This window comes from Hoplias malabaricus, chromosome 14, assembly GCF_029633855.1.
Source record: "Hoplias malabaricus isolate fHopMal1 chromosome 14, fHopMal1.hap1, whole genome shotgun sequence".
In the NCBI taxonomy this organism is placed as follows: Eukaryota; Metazoa; Chordata; class Actinopteri; order Characiformes; family Erythrinidae; genus Hoplias; species Hoplias malabaricus.
In genome coordinates, this window is record NC_089813.1 from 28,139,889 (window position 1) to 28,157,383 (window position 17,495).

The 17,495-nt window shown below is 37.2% G+C and overlaps 2 protein-coding genes across 4 annotated transcripts in view; one reads left to right on the plus strand and one right to left on the minus strand.

The window, feature by feature from the left end:
* The window catches only part of sema3gb (sema domain, immunoglobulin domain (Ig), short basic domain, secreted, (semaphorin) 3Gb), a 63,645-nt gene extending 59,204 nt beyond the window's left edge, over nucleotides 1-4,441 (plus strand). For all 3 annotated transcript variants that reach the window (XM_066643456.1, XM_066643455.1, XM_066643458.1), the window contains exon 18: nucleotides 448-4,441. In XM_066643456.1, the coding sequence (XP_066499553.1) occupies nucleotides 448-888 (441 nt within the window). In that variant the 3' untranslated portion in view covers nucleotides 889-4,441. The remainder of the gene's footprint in view (nucleotides 1-447) is intronic.
* A 311-nt stretch (nucleotides 4,442-4,752) lies between these two features.
* Nucleotides 4,753-13,674, minus strand: wasb (WASP actin nucleation promoting factor b). Its single transcript, XM_066644444.1, has 11 exons — nucleotides 13,459-13,674; nucleotides 12,664-12,804; nucleotides 11,490-11,576; nucleotides 10,675-10,771; nucleotides 10,439-10,477; nucleotides 9,553-9,757; nucleotides 9,425-9,467; nucleotides 9,187-9,340; nucleotides 6,028-6,398; nucleotides 5,617-5,728; nucleotides 4,753-5,451 (listed from the first exon to the last, which is right to left on the minus strand). Exons 1-11 carry the CDS (start codon nucleotides 13,558-13,560, stop codon nucleotides 5,396-5,398), a joined length of 1,407 nt encoding a protein of 468 aa, XP_066500541.1. The 5' UTR covers nucleotides 13,561-13,674; the 3' UTR covers nucleotides 4,753-5,395.
* Between the last annotated feature and the right edge of the window lie 3,821 nt (nucleotides 13,675-17,495).

The window sequence follows — 17,495 nt, forward strand, 5'->3', positions numbered from 1 at the left end:
ATAACTGGATCTGCATTTCAGTAGTTAATGATAATTTTTGTGTTCCATGAAAATATATGAAAATGGAAATCTTAAAGAAATTGCAAGCAGCAGAACAACCTTCAAAATACTATTATTCAATATACTATACTATACTATTCAATATTATATTGTATTATATATGAGATATTTTGCTGTAATTCTATAACATAACATAACATTATATAGTAACTCTTATAGTGACCTCTATCATTGACTGAAACCCTCTTCACCTCAGTAACGCTGACCCAAATGGTGAGCCATTTATTAAGAATGAATGTCAGCTCCCAGAACTCTTTGCATGCTGCAATTTTAGAAAACAGTATTTTAATGTAATCAGTATGATGCAATTCACTGTAAAATCAAAGCAAATATTCACAGTGTGATTAAAAAAAGTCTAATCACTGTCCCATGTGTGATTCCTCACAGCTTAGTCGAGATAAAGAGATACTGAAGACGGGTCATGGCATTCTCCTGAAATCTCTCACTCAGTCAGATGCTGGCCTCTACCACTGTCTTGCCACGGAGAATAACTTCAAGCACACTGTGGCCCGTGTGTCCCTGCGAATCTTAGACCGTGAAATCGTGGATGCCCTGACGGCACCAGATGGACCCGTGGAACCTGAGCGTCATCACCAGCACCATCACCATCATCATCAACACCCTCCTCCTCCTCCACCCCCACCTCAATCCCCACACCAAACCCCACCTCCTGGCCTCCAGCAGCTTTCTCCACAGCCTGAGGTGCGCCTCATCAATCAGTACTGCCAGACCTACTGGCAACAGCAGAGTCCCAACCAGGCGCAAAAACCCAAGCGCACCAACCGCAGACACACTGAGCAGCAGCCTCAGGAGCTGCAGGCCCAGTGATAATGAGCAGTAAACATCAGTCTCTAGGCTGAGTGTGTTCCATACACTTTGTGGCAGGATAGATAATGTCACTAAAAACTGTGTTCCAAAGCTAAATTTTGTGTAAAAAAAAACAAAACAAAATAATAAAAAAAAAATTAAAAAATAAAAAACAGTCAAAATCTTTTCGAGACCTAGATTTGATTTTAATACTGCATGCTGATGCAAGTTACTGAGGATACCTAGGCATGAGACAGTTACTTGGTTTAATAATATACTGTGCTATTAAAACTCAGATTTGAATAATTCCAATAACCAAGTGCATTTATGATGTTTTACAGCTACAGTCTCCCAGCAAAAGATGTGCCAGACAATATAAGCACTACCTGTTAAAAATAAATACAAGAGGTTAAAAAAGTATCAACACCCGTGGTGATCCATTGAAAACCGTATATTAGTTTATTAAGCTTATTTAACAATACATTGAGCTCTTTGGTGTTTTAGGTAAGAAATCTTCATACTGTCCTCTTAGTCTGTATCTTCAACTTTTGTTTTGGCTTTGGTAAGGTTACAATATACAATGTGGTAAGTTTGCAAAGCAGTAGATGTTATTTCAAAACCATAGGAAATGGTTATGTGCCACCACAATGCAGAACTTCTTGTTTATGTTCACTTTGAGTGTAACTGACCGTTACATTGCCAGTACCTTCGCAGGTTCATAGAAGAATCAGTATTTCATGAACAGTGTATATGTAAACCAGAGCACTTGGCATTGTTAGTATTTAAAGCTTGTTATGTTGGGTCAGATGATTGCTAATCCTCAGCCTGTGGAACACAGTGGTGGAAGGAATGCTGTGGAGAATTTCTACATGATTCCACTTATTTGTGGCACTACAAATCTACAGATTTGTCAAAACAAGACTTTTCTTGTACTGGGTTATAATAATGACATGATGCGTTCAGACATAATTTTGACCAACATTTTATGTTATCAAGACCAATGGTGATTTATAATCAGAACGGATGTAAAGGCTTCTAGAAATTGTTCTTTTTCTGGGGTTTTTAAATGTATGGATAAGCGTCCATTTCAGTAAAATGTCTTGTGATTTTAAGAGCATTCTTGAGTTAGTCTGCATCAGACAAAGCACAGCTGCAGATACTATAAATCTGGAAATCAATTTCCATTAAATGTTTGAACGATTCATTTTTAACCTGTATCCTTCTGTGTGTAAACCATCATTTTTTCTTTTTTGAAAACCTACCATTTTTAATGACTTTCTTTTTTTTAAATCATTGCTGACCAGCTATGCCCATTTTCTGTTACCTTTCAGTAGATGTAGAAAAAATGTGCAGTTTGGAAGAGAGGATAGGAGTGTGTCCATTATGTTTTTCTTTTCTCAGAAGAAAAGCTAAATTTTCTCCAGAAACAAGTTATGGACCAAAATTTGCTTTAGGCTCCTGCAGTTGCAAGAGAGGTTTGCAGCAAGAGGGAAAATATCAGCACTCTGCTTCTGAATTAATATGAAAAGTGGAGAGCTAGATTTACAGACAGAAAAAGAAAAAACAAACTGATGACTGGGGATGAGTCTCATCGTGTTTTCAGTGATATGCCTAAATTAGGACACTTGATCTAAGATGGATTTTTCTATGGGAAAAATGGACAAATTTTATGAAAACTGCTGTTATCGTATCTTGTGGCAAAAAAAAAACTTATATATATTCAGATGTTTATATATTTTGCTTTGCATACATTTCCTGTCCAAATTTTTAATGAAAGAGTAGAACTGGAAATATATACCACTTATATGCTATTATAAAATAACACTAGCTTACACTGCCAAGCCTATTTACCAAACGTGAACATTTTTGATGGTTCTCATGGCAGGCTGCCTGTCTTTTGACAACAGTTAAAAGCTGAGGTGTTAATTTAAACAACAAGAAGCATACATTAAATTCAAATGTAAAAATGAATGTAGGATTTAACATGCCAAACGTGAGGGCTGATTTTTGAAAACAGCATTTGTTTTTCCTATAGCGAGTAACAGCTTAGAAATAGTTTAAACTGATTAGGCTTATTGTGGATTGTAATGGCAAACAGTCAGTTAGTTGCTGATTGATATTCTCTGTTTGCTGTGCAGATTTTCTGATTATGAATGCAGGCAGTTTTTCATAGAACAAAATATCAGTCGGCTTGTTTTAGTGTCATGTAAAGCAAATCTTAGTACATAGACACGACACAAACCTTTTAAATATTTTTACGTAATCTTCCATTTTTAACTCATACATTTTATGAGGGCATACACTTTTTTTCTCTGAGATTTCCTTTCAAATATTATGGTTGCCACTTTGGCTTTGGATTGATAAGACAGACTGATTGAAATTTGTAACACATCACTAGTAGTTCTGCAACATTTTCCATATCAGCAGTAGATTTGTATGGTTAACTGTGGTTATGTTTTGCTTGTATGTAAAGATCGTCCTTGTGATTTGTGTGGTAATTACACCTGTACATAGAAATGGTGTGTTCAGATAGTTGATCAGTCTCTCTCTCTTTCAAACCAGCATATTTATTTTGAGAATGTACATATTCATGTGAGTGGTGTTCTTTGGTGGTGAGATAGCGCTGCCAGTGGCTGTGGTTATTATTGTGTGTATTCATTAAACAGGACCAGAATATACAGACACACAGAAAAGTGCTAATGGCAAAAATGGTGCAGTAGAAAGGGTTTTTATATTATGACCATAACCATGTTTTGGTCGGTTCAGTAAGCACATTTTTCTTAATAATAAGACATAAAGTTCTAACAAATATGAAAAGCAATGTGCAAATTGGCCATTAGATGGCCTAAAGTAATTAAATGAACACTGTTGAAATTGATACTAATGACGTTGTATTAAAGTTTATGAAAGTCTACAACCTACATGAGCAGACAACTTCTGAAAAAGTTCAGAATGTCCAGCCTGCTGATTATAAATCTTAGATATAGTATTTTATATTTTAGGTTTTAGTAAAGCACATATATTTATTTGTTCTACAGTTTTGAAAGCACAGACATTTTTTCCAGTTTTAATAGGAGCTAACTGTTCAGAGTCCAAACCTTGGTGTCCACCACCTTTAAATGTTATTGTGTTGAAAAGCATGGGCCTTACACTGTCTTCAAATGGATTGTGGTGTACAACTTTTTTTTTTCTAGTGTTTCTCAGTTACATAATGGAAATATGACTGCATCTTACAATATTTATATGTATTCACTGTGTTTCGTGTTAGTTTAGATTAACATGGTTGTTTGTAATAAATACTATTTTATCATGATTGTGAGGTTGGGAGTCTCATCAATGTTTTATAATCATAATAATAAACTGCTGTAATTGTTCTTATTTAAAGCCTGGTTATTGTTGAAAATTACATAATTTATTTGACTGTTGTCGATTTTACAAACTGACTAATGAAATATGGTTGGTGCTTATTTGACCTTTTAGGGCAATTTTAATTTGGAATTGCAAGAATCTCATTCTGCGGTGTTGAGATAATGTGTAATTATAAGGCAGGGGCATTTTAAGTATATTTGTATTCTGTAAATTGGGATTTTAAATGTATCAGTTTTTTTTTTTTTTTATTACACATTTTACATGACTCATGCCCTAACTCTAATTTTTTTTGTTGGTTTAAATAAGACAGGAATATTACAATCACACATTGTAAATACTGCCTTAGATCAGTGATGTTAAGAAGCTTTCTTGCTTATTGCTGTTACCCAAACCCTACCCTCCCTCATTCCCACTGCAGAGCTGTTTCCCTGCTGAGTCAAATAATGACCTCATTATTCATCCACATCAGGGAGCTCCAAGAATTGAGTTGTGAATTTCCATTATAATTTCATACTTTCCAAACTTGGCTGTAAAAGGGGTCAGTTTTGAAAACTGACCAATGTTATATTTTAATTGAGAAATCAGTCAAACAATATTAAATATGATGAGTTTACTCACAACTGCAACACTGAACTAGATAATACAGACAATAAATGAATGAGTTTACTCACACATTTCACTTTAAAAAACCTTACTGGGTAACCTCTGTGAAGCTGTGTTCATGGCATTAAAATAAACATTTTGGTTCACAGGTTATAACGACACAACAATTTGATGAATGACGTCACTCACCAAAATGATTTATATTCCCCACAAACTAAATCTAGACACTTTTGTTATAGTTTTTCAATTTAGAAGTGTGGGTCAAAAACAAACTAAAATGCTAATGTTATTGTCACCAAATACTGAATATTGGAAAACAGTCTCAAAATTGACACATTTTTTTTGCTTTATTCTGTTTAAAATATACATCTTGCATCATCTTAAGTCCATTTATATCTACCACAGGTGACCTTTAGCAAATATACATAAAACTTTGTTCTATTTTGTTTCATTTTGTATTCCGTTCATTTCCCTTTCTAAAATGGAGACTGTACTGTGTTTGTTTGACATGTGTGTGCTTGTGCACGTGTGTGTGTACCAAAGGTCCATATTTGCATTAATCATCCCATTCATCATCGTCATCATCATCACCACCTTCTTCTTCTTCATCATCTGTTAAAACAATGATTGAAATGATATAGTAAGTTACAGAAAGGTTCAAAAAGAGAAAATGGTCAGTCATCCATCTTGCTCCCAAGAAATCCAATCCTTTTGAAATTTATTTCCAAAATAAGATAAAAATATGAATGCATTAGTCACCTCTTTTTATAACATTACCTGATGAATGAATGACTTTGCTTCTTTTCTGCATCACCATCATCAAAGCTCCTACGATGCCCTCACTACCCTGGTCCTGCTGCAGATTTGGAGGGTCAGAATTCTCTGACACCTGAGAAAACAAATCTAGAATTAATATATGCCAGATTTATTGAATTACAATTAAAATTTTTAAATATTTTTAAAAGGAATTAGGTTTTTAAAAGGTACAAATAGCCCAGAGCTATGATATACAGATGAGATACATTAACAAGCATTAGGTCTTTGACTGTGTAAGTAAGACTGGGTAAGTATTAAGATTTCAGGAGACATAATTTAAATACCTATTCATGAATCGTTCAATCATTAACTCATTCATCTATGACAATGAAATAAAATCTGAATTTGCTTAGAAGCAGCACATTCTCTTACAGTCTTTAGCTTGGTGCCTAGTCTGATCTGATCCAGTAAAGCTCCTCTGCCTCCTGATGGTGAAGGTGCAGAAGGACTGACAGGGCTGCCACCACCAGAGACAAAAGATGAAGAAGGTGGTGGAGGGGGAGGAGGAGGTGGTGGTGGGGGTGGAGCTCCATAACCACCAGAAGGAGGAGGAGGAGGTGGAGGTCCAGCTCTGCCACCAGGAGGAGGTGGTGGAACAGCACCTCGTTGTGGAGGTCTCTGATTGCGTGAAGGTGGAGCTGGTGGAGGTTGGCCTGGGACAGGTGGAAGGCTTCCTCGAGGTGGTGGAGGAGCGGGGGCACCTGGAACCGGAGGGAGACTTCGAGAAGGAGGACCCATGGCATCTGTGTGGATATTTGAAATGATATGAGTAACCAGTATGAGTTGCATTAGTATACAATGATCAGACAAGCAATCAAAAAAAACAAATAAATCACATAAATTAAATAAATCTGGTGTGTGCACTATATGAGTGGAGTGAATATATGGAGTTCAGCAGAATGATAGTGGATTAAAAGAAGCTGGTCCTGAGCTGACTTTTACTGGCCCAGATGCTCAAGTATCTCTTCCCAAAATGGGAGAAAATAATAGAGTGTGGCTGGGAGTCTTTGATGTGAGAATTGTGTGCCTATAATACACTGAGCTGTCTTCTCCACCTTTTAGAGGGCCTTCATGTTGGCCACAGTGGAGCTGCTGTGACACACTGTGGACCACTGTAACACAGCTGGTCAGGAATTTCTTGATGTTGCAGTGGTAGATGTTTGTTAGGATCTGAGGAAACAGATGGTCCTTCTTTAACCTCCTCAGGAAGTAAAGATATTGCTATGCCTTCTTTACAATTTGTATTCTTGATCTTCTCCCTGTATGCAAAATTTATCGCTTTCACTGGTGTGGCCACCATCTGCAAAGTTGGTGATATTAGATGTTTAGGCCCACACACAGCCCTGTGGGACATCAGTGTTCAGGGTGAGGGTGAAAGACATATGACTGCCCAGTCTCAGACTGAGGTCTGTTTGTCAGTAGGTGCAAGAACCAATTCACATCGGAGTGTTCATTCCCAGATAGGGTTGGGGTGGGGGGATTTTGGTATTTACTTTTTTAGGCTGCAGTCTAAAAAAGGAACAGTCAGAAGCTTTTCTGAAAAGTGGCAAAGCAGAATCTGTCCATGTGTTTTTTTCAAATACTAATAATTAATAAAACTGCTGTAATAATGTAAATTATTCATTAATTATAATGAATTCTAAAATGAAAACATCTTTTCAGTCTAAGACAGGGGTCTTCAAACTACGGCCTGCTGCTTTCATTTGACCAGCCTCTTAAACTACAGCAGCAAAGCATGTGGTCTGTCCAAGGGCATAGATTTGGGCAGAGACGGTATGTACAAATCTCTATACCAATCCAGCGACTATTAAACTGTCCCACGCAATCATTTTACAATACATTGGGTCCGTCAAACCCACACCACTAACAGGACTGGCTTTTGCCGTTTCTCCCTAACGTTAATTCTATCTAAATGTAGAGCTGTATGTGCTAGTGTGTCACCCCTGACCTGCTGCACTCAGCTTCGCCGCAAAACAACCCCCTGTAGGAGGAACTGCGACGCCATTGGTTGCAGCACTAAATGATAGATAGCTAACTTTGGCTTTTAATTGGCTTGATGAAATTGACAACCAATGAGAAGAGCGTTCTCTGCTTAGGAGCCGTGGAGTATCCGTGGGGACCAACGAATGTTATCGTCTTTACAGTCTCACTTAAATAATACAGGACAAAACGCGTATCGGGTTCAATACGGAACATGTCTTTTAGTGTCCAAACTGTTGTCAACCATATTCCCAGGTCACTGACCTAAGTGACCAGAATGGTGGTAATGACAGTGTTGAAGGCAGAGCTGAAGTCAATAGCATTCGAATGTATGTGCATTTCATCATGATGGGGCTGAGTGTGACAGTGGCTGAAAATGACTAATGTGGCTGAGAAACATGCAGCGAATGATATGTAGAAGAACAATGAGCCACAAACCGCTGTTTTAGCTGCACCTGCAATTATCTGCTTCTAAGAATCATTATTAGAGGAGGAACTTCTACAGCAGCGTTTCTCAAAGTGTGGGGGTATTGCCGGTGGGGTGCAAGGAATCGGAAAAATTAGCATTTTTATTCCTGCCTTATTAATGACTTTGTTTTGCCAATAAAGCTTACTCAATAGAAAACACCCACTCACAGATGATTCATTAATAGCCCTTAAACATACTAAAACAACATTAGATAAGAGACCAGAAAAAAATGTAGCTAGCTTGCCTGAACTAAAAATGCTTTTTTCCCCCAAACCTCTATTTTGAAAATGCGTCACCGATATTAACGCCTTTTGGCAGCGAGTCAGACAAGGTGGGTCTTTTTTCAGCCTTCGTTAAAGCGTCTGTTCAAATTTAAAGCTGCTCTAATCATCAGCTTCACTGGCCTCCGATTCACCATCAGTGTCTAGTTTATTACGTTGGTATTTACCAGCTCTGGGCTTGAGGTCAGTAACGAGAGCACAACAGATAACAATGACGGCAAATTACAGTTATGAAAGCGGCTTCGTATATAACTGATAGTGTAACAGAGGAGGATGTGAGAGTTAGTTAACATTAATATTACCTGGGTTCAGGTTGTGACATGCAGCAAGTTAACATTAGTCTCTGGCTGTGTCTTAAACTGCACAATTTTCAGGGTTTTTTTTTTGGAACATTGATGTTAATGATGTATCTGGAGTTATAATGTTAAGCTGCTGATTTAGATATAGAAATTAATGTTACTTAAATAAATAAGAAGTAAACTTGCATGTGTATTTTTATTTTTTAAAAAATTGGAACAATATGATACAGGTGGGGCATGGAAATCCCACTTCGTCTATGGTGGAAAATGAAAGAAAAAGTTTTAGAACCACTGATCTACTGCTTGCCTCGCCCTGAAAGCCACTGCCACTGATGTCATAGCACGTGTTACTGATTCCAAGGGACAGACCTAGAAATTAAGTTATCTGAAGATATTTTTAGCTAAACAAACAATATGGTGTTTTATTCTCAAACACCATATTGCATCGTATGTAAACTCACATATATAGGTTCATAAAAAATGTATCAAGAGAGAATCTCACCTTGTTTTCTCATCTCTTCTTTAACCGCATCCAGGCCGCCAGATTGTTCAATAAAATCATAGATGAGTTTGGAAGTCTCTTTGTCTGTTAACTGATCTTCACTGATACCAGCACTTGAGAACAGCTTCTTCAGGTCTGGGTCCAGATTGTTGGTCTAGAACAAAACAGAAATGCATGTGTATGTGTTGCTTGGATTAGTAGTCTATTCACTTAATTGGCAAAAAGAAGGCCTTCTTACATCAAAGCCAGTGTTTGGATCCCATCCCACATGTGTAATATGCCTGAAAGTGAAGTAAAAGCAAAAAAATAATCAGCAATTATGTATTATGAAGAACACAGGCCTTTTACTTAACTGTCCATACTCACTTAAACCCACTGGGAGCTCCAATATCTGCCTTGGTGAGCCGAGGTCCTTTCTTCTTGCCCTTCTTGTCTTTTTTACCTTTGCCCAGGGAAGCAGATGCAGGCAGGGGGACAGCAGGGGAGCGGTAGCGTGAGGGTATGATGTCTGGGTTTGGGATGTCCACAGTGACCATGCCACCGGGCTGCAGACCTGGATTTGACCCTGGTCCTGGTAAATCCAAACACCTTATATAATCAATCAGTCTGTACTAAGGCTTCAGAGTATTCTGTTTTGTAAGTGTTTGTAAGTTTCTGTGCTCCTGGTCTAATTGAATGTTTTGTTGATTTTCTAAGTGGAAATAAATTAACACTTTCAGGAAAGAAAGATAAATATATTATTTCTTTTTATATGTTGACTTTTGAAGAAGAAATGTAAAACATAAAATTTAAAATGTGCCATAAGGCTGCATAGGCTGTATATTTTCTTCCCTCAGTATATTAAATTAAGCAAATAAACACCTATTATACATTAATATGTATAGAAGTATTCTTTGAGGAGGACAAGACTTATTTTCACATATGCCACTTTCACCCATGTAGAGTAACCCAAAAATATTCCAGAATATATGTGGAGTAGCTGTGAATGTGAACCCAAAATCCTGCAACCTCTCTCTTGGACTTTATACTGAAACTGAACTTTAACCTATAGTATCCTAGTCAAAGCTGTGGGTAAAATCAGAGTCACTGCATGTGTGAAGTGCACCCGCTGAACAGGCCGCATGTCTAAAGCCCATGAATGTGTGAAAGGACCCCAGACCTGGTACTCCAGTGATCAAATGTGAAAGGAGCTTTAGAAAACGAACAGGACAAATTTGTGCACACAAAGTAGTGCTCACAATAGTGTACTGACCATTTGATGGCTGTGGTGGTGGTGGTAGTGCTCGTTTCTCTGGGAACAAAAAAGGCTGCAGTTAGTTCTGGTTAAACATTAAATCATCCAGTGTAATGTGAGTTAATTAATGTAAATATTTAACAGAGTCATTGTACATTTAAACCTTCATTTGGGCATGCTGTCTTTTTTCTAGTGGAAAATCTACCTGCTGAAACAGAACCATACCTTTGTATGTGAAAGTAAAGACGTTGTACCTTGGCGATTTGCACGTTGATAGATTTTTTCCTCTATTGTGTTTCTGAAAGCATGCGATTCCTGCTCACTTGCAAAGTTCAGACCAACTTGGCACTCCTGAAACATACAATATATATATATTGACTGTGCCTGAACTATAGTTAAGCTTGCTTTTGTCTCAAATATGTATTTTTCTGTGTATCTGCAATTTTATGCTACATTCCTGGTCAAATTGTACAGTTTTTTGATGTTAAAATCTCTTACATTTCATTAACCTTTTTAATGTAAATACTGATATGCTTTAGGGTGCTATAAACACCTCATAGTTTTAGGCTGTAGGTCAGACTCAACATTCCAGGGTCCCACAAAAATAACCTGCATGTCTTAAATGCCTCTGTGAATTGTACAAATTCATAGTCTTAATAATTCCAGTTTCTATATTTGCAAACTACAGAGTATTTAATAATAATATAGTATTTATAAACAGGTGTACCTAGTTTAAACTATGATCAAGCAGGTAATCTTGTGTTCTTTTGATTTAGCATTAAAAGAAATCATATGCCACAACAGCAGCCAGTCCTAGGTACATGGCTACTCTGCCCCTAACTTGCAGTCAGTAGATACATTTGTATCTGTCTCATCTGCAGTCTTCAATGACAGAATGTCAATAATAATCTATAATTGCCTTTCCCACAATTACTTCATTACAGAATCATTACTTGACAACAGAAACATGAAGAGGTGTGGCTACAAGCTCTGTGGGTTTGCTTTTTAAAAGTTACACAATGTGGCTGTGCTTACTTTCTAAACTAATGCTGCATACACTTGTACTTACATCTGCAGGGAAGGTGTGGAAATACTGCTTTGGGCTGGAGTAAGTCATCTGATTATACAGCTCTTGTTCCCATACCATTTTTTCCTCCTAAAATGCATACACACAAACTATTGATGTCATTTGTTATTTGAATATAAGGATCATAACATAAAAACATACTTAACCTCAGATAACCTCAGATTCAGCATCTTTACCAACATCCTCTTGGCTATGTGCCTTACCTTCTTCTATTTCTTGGCAAATGAGACCAAATTCTCCACTAAAATATTTTATTATGATGTTCCATTCATGTTTATTTTGATGACATTTATAGAGAAGCAGCCCAAAATTATGGCATGCCCACCTCCCTTCTTCGTTGTGGGTTAGCTCTTCTTGGAATCATGTTTTAGACTTATATCTTTATGCTTCTTTCATTTTGTACTGCGAATAGGAACTGATTGATATGATTGTGGTACAGTTTATTGCTTATTATTTTCTGTTTGACTCTTGTTCCTGCTTTCAGGTCATATTGTTTTCAAGTGATTACTGACTTCTCTTTTGCCTTCTTTATCATTAATCTAAGTGTGCCATGAAACTTTCTATGGTACAACTGTCTGAGGATGAATATGTGTCTGTGAATGCTACATTTACAAATCAATTTTTCTGACATAGGTGTTCAAGGTTGTTGCTATAGCTCCCTAGATGTGAAAAAGTAGTTTAATGACTACACTGGTAAACGTATAAAATGCTTTTTTACAAAAATTTTAACTTTCTGAACTGGATAAACCACCAATGGCAACATGTTTTATAGTGAGAACAAAGCAGTGTTTCTTGGTTTGAGATAACATAAGCCTAAAGTCAAGCCTGTCTCATAGGAAGAGATATAAGGGATTCCTCAACTTTGGGCTTAAGATATCTTACTAAATGAAACCCATGTGGTTTGTTGTTGTGTTGGGGACTTTTGCAGTATTAATACTTTGTTTTATTTTTACATGCCCTTTGAGATTAGATCTTTTTTTTTAACATATTTATACTTCTGTCAATAAGTACATAAACACAGAGTATATTTAATGCACTGGAAGTACAGTAAATAAACCCAAAGTGCTTCAATACTTCTCCTTGCTGTATAGGCTGCAGGGATTGAAATAGGATCGGCATGTGTTTGAAGATAAAAGGTTATATTTAAAAAAGTCACCTTGATGTCAAAAAGGCGAATGAAGTATGAACGACGTGGGTTGTCCTTGACAAAACACACCACTCCAGTGTGCTGCAGACTCCAGTGTGCCGGACTGTGTGGAAGAGCCATATAAAGCTGCGCCACTCCAGTGGCTAATGACTGCACTCCCATACACACAAACACACACACAGAGATATATTATCCACCTGTATAAATTCTAAAGAAATATTATTCTTATTAACATCCTCTCTAGCAACAGGAAGTGGCCTCAAAGCAGCACTTCCTTTCGCTCTTCTTAATCTGCTTTTTGTTTTACTTCACAATGCTGTGGAAATGTTCTTACTTTTAAAAAGTTGCATATAATTAAATCTTCACTTATTATGTTTTAACGGGTAATAACTTTTCACTAACCACTATGTTATTACAAATGCAAAATTGATTACACCTACAGGCAAGTACATCTCAAACCTCAAAAGAAACTCACGTTATTTTTATACATCTTAAATTTATGACAAAAATATTTTAGACGTACATGCGAAGGTCAACTGATTTTGGGCTAATTCACACAATCTGGAAACAGAAAGTTTTATCAGCTGACACGCAGTGGTGAGAGCAGGTCTGCAGTGACTTTTATTTATATTGAACAGTAGCACACTTGCTTTTTGCTTCTGATATCCATCTTCAAACATTGTCTTTCACACATTTTAGCTTGTTGCTTTCAGATATTGTGTCAGTTTTCAGCTAACTTGATATGTATATGTTTCAATTCTAAATCCATTACAATACGTATTGTAACGACACTGCCTTACTCACCACACATCTCCGGCCCAACAGGTCTAACAGTCGTTCATTCTCTTGGATGCTGAGGAGAGAACTGGGCACATTCTCCTGCACCTTGGCCTTTCCCTTGCTCATCTCTCCTTCCTGAGGGAACACACTTGGACCCCTTGACAGAGCGTGGGGGCCCTGATTTTGCACCCTTTGGCTTCACAAATCCTGAGACCTGTTAGAAATAGGCGAGAGGCTAAAGGGAACTGTGACTTCCGTGTTTTATGATGTCAGTGTAAGTGTTGGTGAGGCTAACAGAAACAGGAAGAGCAACCATAGAAAGCATCTGTTCCACAAGGCCTAAGGACAACCAGGCATTTACTTGAACAGGGAAGTGGGCCCACAGGTCTCTGTAGGTTTGTTAAGTGGTGAATTAGCTGGAGATTCACATATATCTCAGGTAAAACATTGAGATTAAGTAACAGCTGATATGTTTATAAAATAACACCATACTACCACGATTTTGCTAAATATTTACTGTGGATGAAAACACCAATTTGAGATTGAAGTACACAATTTAAATTTTAAAACAATGTAAATTTTTTGACACCTATGGGAATCCAGATTATTTTTTTCCCCTTACTGTTTCATCAAAGAAAATTAGTTTGAGTGGTTTCTTGAAAAGTTGGGAGGAAATGTTTGCATTTTTTCCCCACTCACTTGTAGTTGTGTGGAATGAAAAACTTTTATTTATTTATTTATTTATTTAAATCATTATGAATATTTATTTATTTATTTTGTTTTGACACCAAATGTCTCAGCTGTTTGAATGCATCTGGAATACATTTATAATTGTATATAAAAAAAATTGCCAAAAGCCAAACTTTAGCTTGCTTTATATTTATGCATTTTAAAATACTATGCACATATCCAGTGAGACAGTGAAATAGGCACATGCAAAAGATATGTTGAAACACTTTATTACAAACATGGTACACAATCAAACATGTAAACTGCCGTACAAAAGCTTAGTAGGGACGTTATTTGATAAAGTATAGAATATGTGGGGTGTCAGTAGTAGTAGAATTCAGATATGGGGACCCTGGTAGTATATTATTATTCTTAAGTGTGGTATTTATTCAAATAAATGTACATAAGGTATTGTGATGGGTACAGTAAGGAGCAATCTGTAGGGTATATACTGTATTTAGTCATAAAATGTCCAGGGTATGTGATCATAGATTAAAGAAACAATCAAAGCTAAAACACGGCTGCCTCTCACAGCATTGCTGAAGCAGTATAATTCTCCTTGAGAAGTGCAGAGCTCCTATGATCCAAGGTCCTGCCTGTCATCCCACCCTCTGTCCAATTATGTTACAGTTCACGTGTGGCCAGGTCTACAAACAGTGTCTTGAAGCCAGGAAATGATCAAAATTTTACTGGACCCAAAAAGACCCATTGCCCTTCTAAAAATGTCTATGACCAGAGATGGAGTAAAATGAGATTGGCCCTGTGTTTGAAAAGTGGAGGCAGTTTGCAAGCAGCAACACTACAGAATAGAGCCAGAGCTGGCTAACTTCCTCCTGAACATTCATTCATTATCTGTAACTGCTTCTCCTGTTCAGGGTTGCGGTGGGTTTGGAGCCTATCTGGAATTATCGGGTGCAAGGCAGGAGTCCACACTGGAGGGGGCGCCAGTCCTGTGTTTCTGTGTGGTGTGTGTGTTTAACAAATTGAATAAGAATTGTGTTTGAAAAGCCTCGCATATTCATCTATTTAAGGTGGAACGGAGAAATCAAACATGGTAATACACAGTAATATAAGCATTTTACTAGTAGGTAGATGTTTTGGTGACATGATGTACACTTGGCCGTGTGTTGTGTTTTAAATGGTTAAAATGGGAAATAAGTGTTTCAAAAGGAGTTTTGTTTATAAATCTTATATTTAGGTTCGCATATCTGATTAAGGTGGTAATGAGTATTCAATAAGAAGCTAGAGAAAAATTCAGTCTCAAACAGAGTTTAAGGCGGAACTAAATGCTTGAATACGAAAACTGTGAAAATTGGTTGAATACAGTTGGTTTGTGTGATTTAAATGAACAAAGTGGAATAACGGTAGCTTCAAAAAGTTTCAAAAACTGGCTTCGGGTCTGAAGGTGGATCAGAGGTTTGAACAGCCAGGCGTATAACGCTAATCAGACTCGTAAACAGACATATGTGGAACGAAATGTTTGACGACGAAAATATAAGATCACTTAAGATCCGACATTTATGGTGGAAGGGAATTTCGATAAGTAACACCAGCCTAGTCGAAATATTTCAGGTGGATGTGTACAGTAAAGGTTTGTAAATGCAGGGAAATGGCGGTCGCATGTTCACCTTTTTGCGTATGTACATGGTTTAGTGAAATGATAAACACCATTCTGTGTAAATATGTCGATTATGGCACATTCTTCTTAGTTATTACGGCTCAAGCTCTTAAACTCGTCTCTTGTTGTTCGTAAAGTTGTCCTCAAACTGGCGGCCTGCTCGAGCTTCAGGTCTGGAGAGGAGGCAGACAGCTCTCTCCACTGTTATGAAACTGTATTATATTTCCTTTGTCAGTATTACAGATTGCTCCTTTAATCAATGGAACTAGTTACGTAAAGCATAATTAAATATATGTCCCGTACAGACCTCTGTTTACAATAGTTTTTAGTCTTCAAACACTGAATGCCTGGACTACATAGACTACTATAACTGGTGCAAAACACAACAAACGTTTCTTCTAGTGCAGAAAAAAAGCTAAAATACGGCAAGATACAGTTGTAAACTTAAAGCTTTTTTTGTGGATTTCTACACATTGCATTGAAGTACTTTTGGAAGTGATCATAAAACAGATCAGGTTTAATACTGTAGTGTGTGCTAAAAATGGACAGTACAGCTACACGATTTAAATTCATAAGAAATAGCTGTGCACTGATGTGGGTGAGACTAGATGCCATTCATGCTTTTCAACCATAAGAAACCTGAGACTTGACTAGGGCTCTTAATGAGAGACTTGAGACTTGTGGACTGACTTGGACTTGCAAAAATGACTTGTGAACATCTCTGGTAGATGTATATTTGAATTTGTTATTTGTGAATATATAATGTGAGAGTGAAAGTCATGCTACTAGCTGTTCAGTAGTCTGATCGCTAAGTCGACATATCTGCCAGATTAAATGAGAACAAACCGACTGTGGTTTGCGTGGGTGGGGATCTGTTATGATTCTTTTAGATTTTTCAGGCTGTGTTTGGTATATAGCTTTAGGAGCAATGAAAGTTCAACTCCAGTGATGTGTCACCACCCACTACGGAGCTTTGCAGTTAAAAGTGAAGGAGTTCATGTAGTAAGCAGTGATGCAGCCTAGAAAGATGCTCTCCAAGGTTCATGTGTAGAATGACCTAAGGATGTCAGGGTTCATGCCAAACATGCTCTTCTGCAAAACTTAAAGCTGTTGATCCTCTCTGCCAAAATCCCTTTGATGAGAATATCTATGTTCTCCTTTTCTTGCTTGCTTAAATCCACTATCAGTACCATGGTCATTCTTCACCATTGTGTTAGGCAACTGATCTCTTCTTTAAAGACTGTCTCATGCATCTTAGGGATCAGACCCACTATTGTTGTTTCATCAGCAAATTAAATTATGTTGGAGCTGTGTTTTCTGTAGCCAAGTTGAGCTGCAGTGTTTATTTTGTTTTTAGTTGGTGTATTCAGTATTTTTTTAAAGTCTGTTCCTTACTTTATTGGTCACATGGCAAAAATGTCTGCTGTTTTCATTGGACTTTTTTTTATGGCAGCTTGCTAGGTTCTCTCTGGGTTTGATTTGGCTTTTATTACTACAATATCAATTACCATGTGTTTTTGGTTTATCAAGAGTCAGGAGCCATAAGTACGCTCTTTAAACATTCCTTTGCTCATTTATATATTGTCTGGGACAATGACAATGTTTTCCACATGAGGTAAAGTTTTTTTAATCTTTTCTCCATATTTTCTACTAAAGGTGACGTTTACAGGTCCTCTGTTTCTCTAAGCATGGCAATTTGTTTTAATGTAATCTG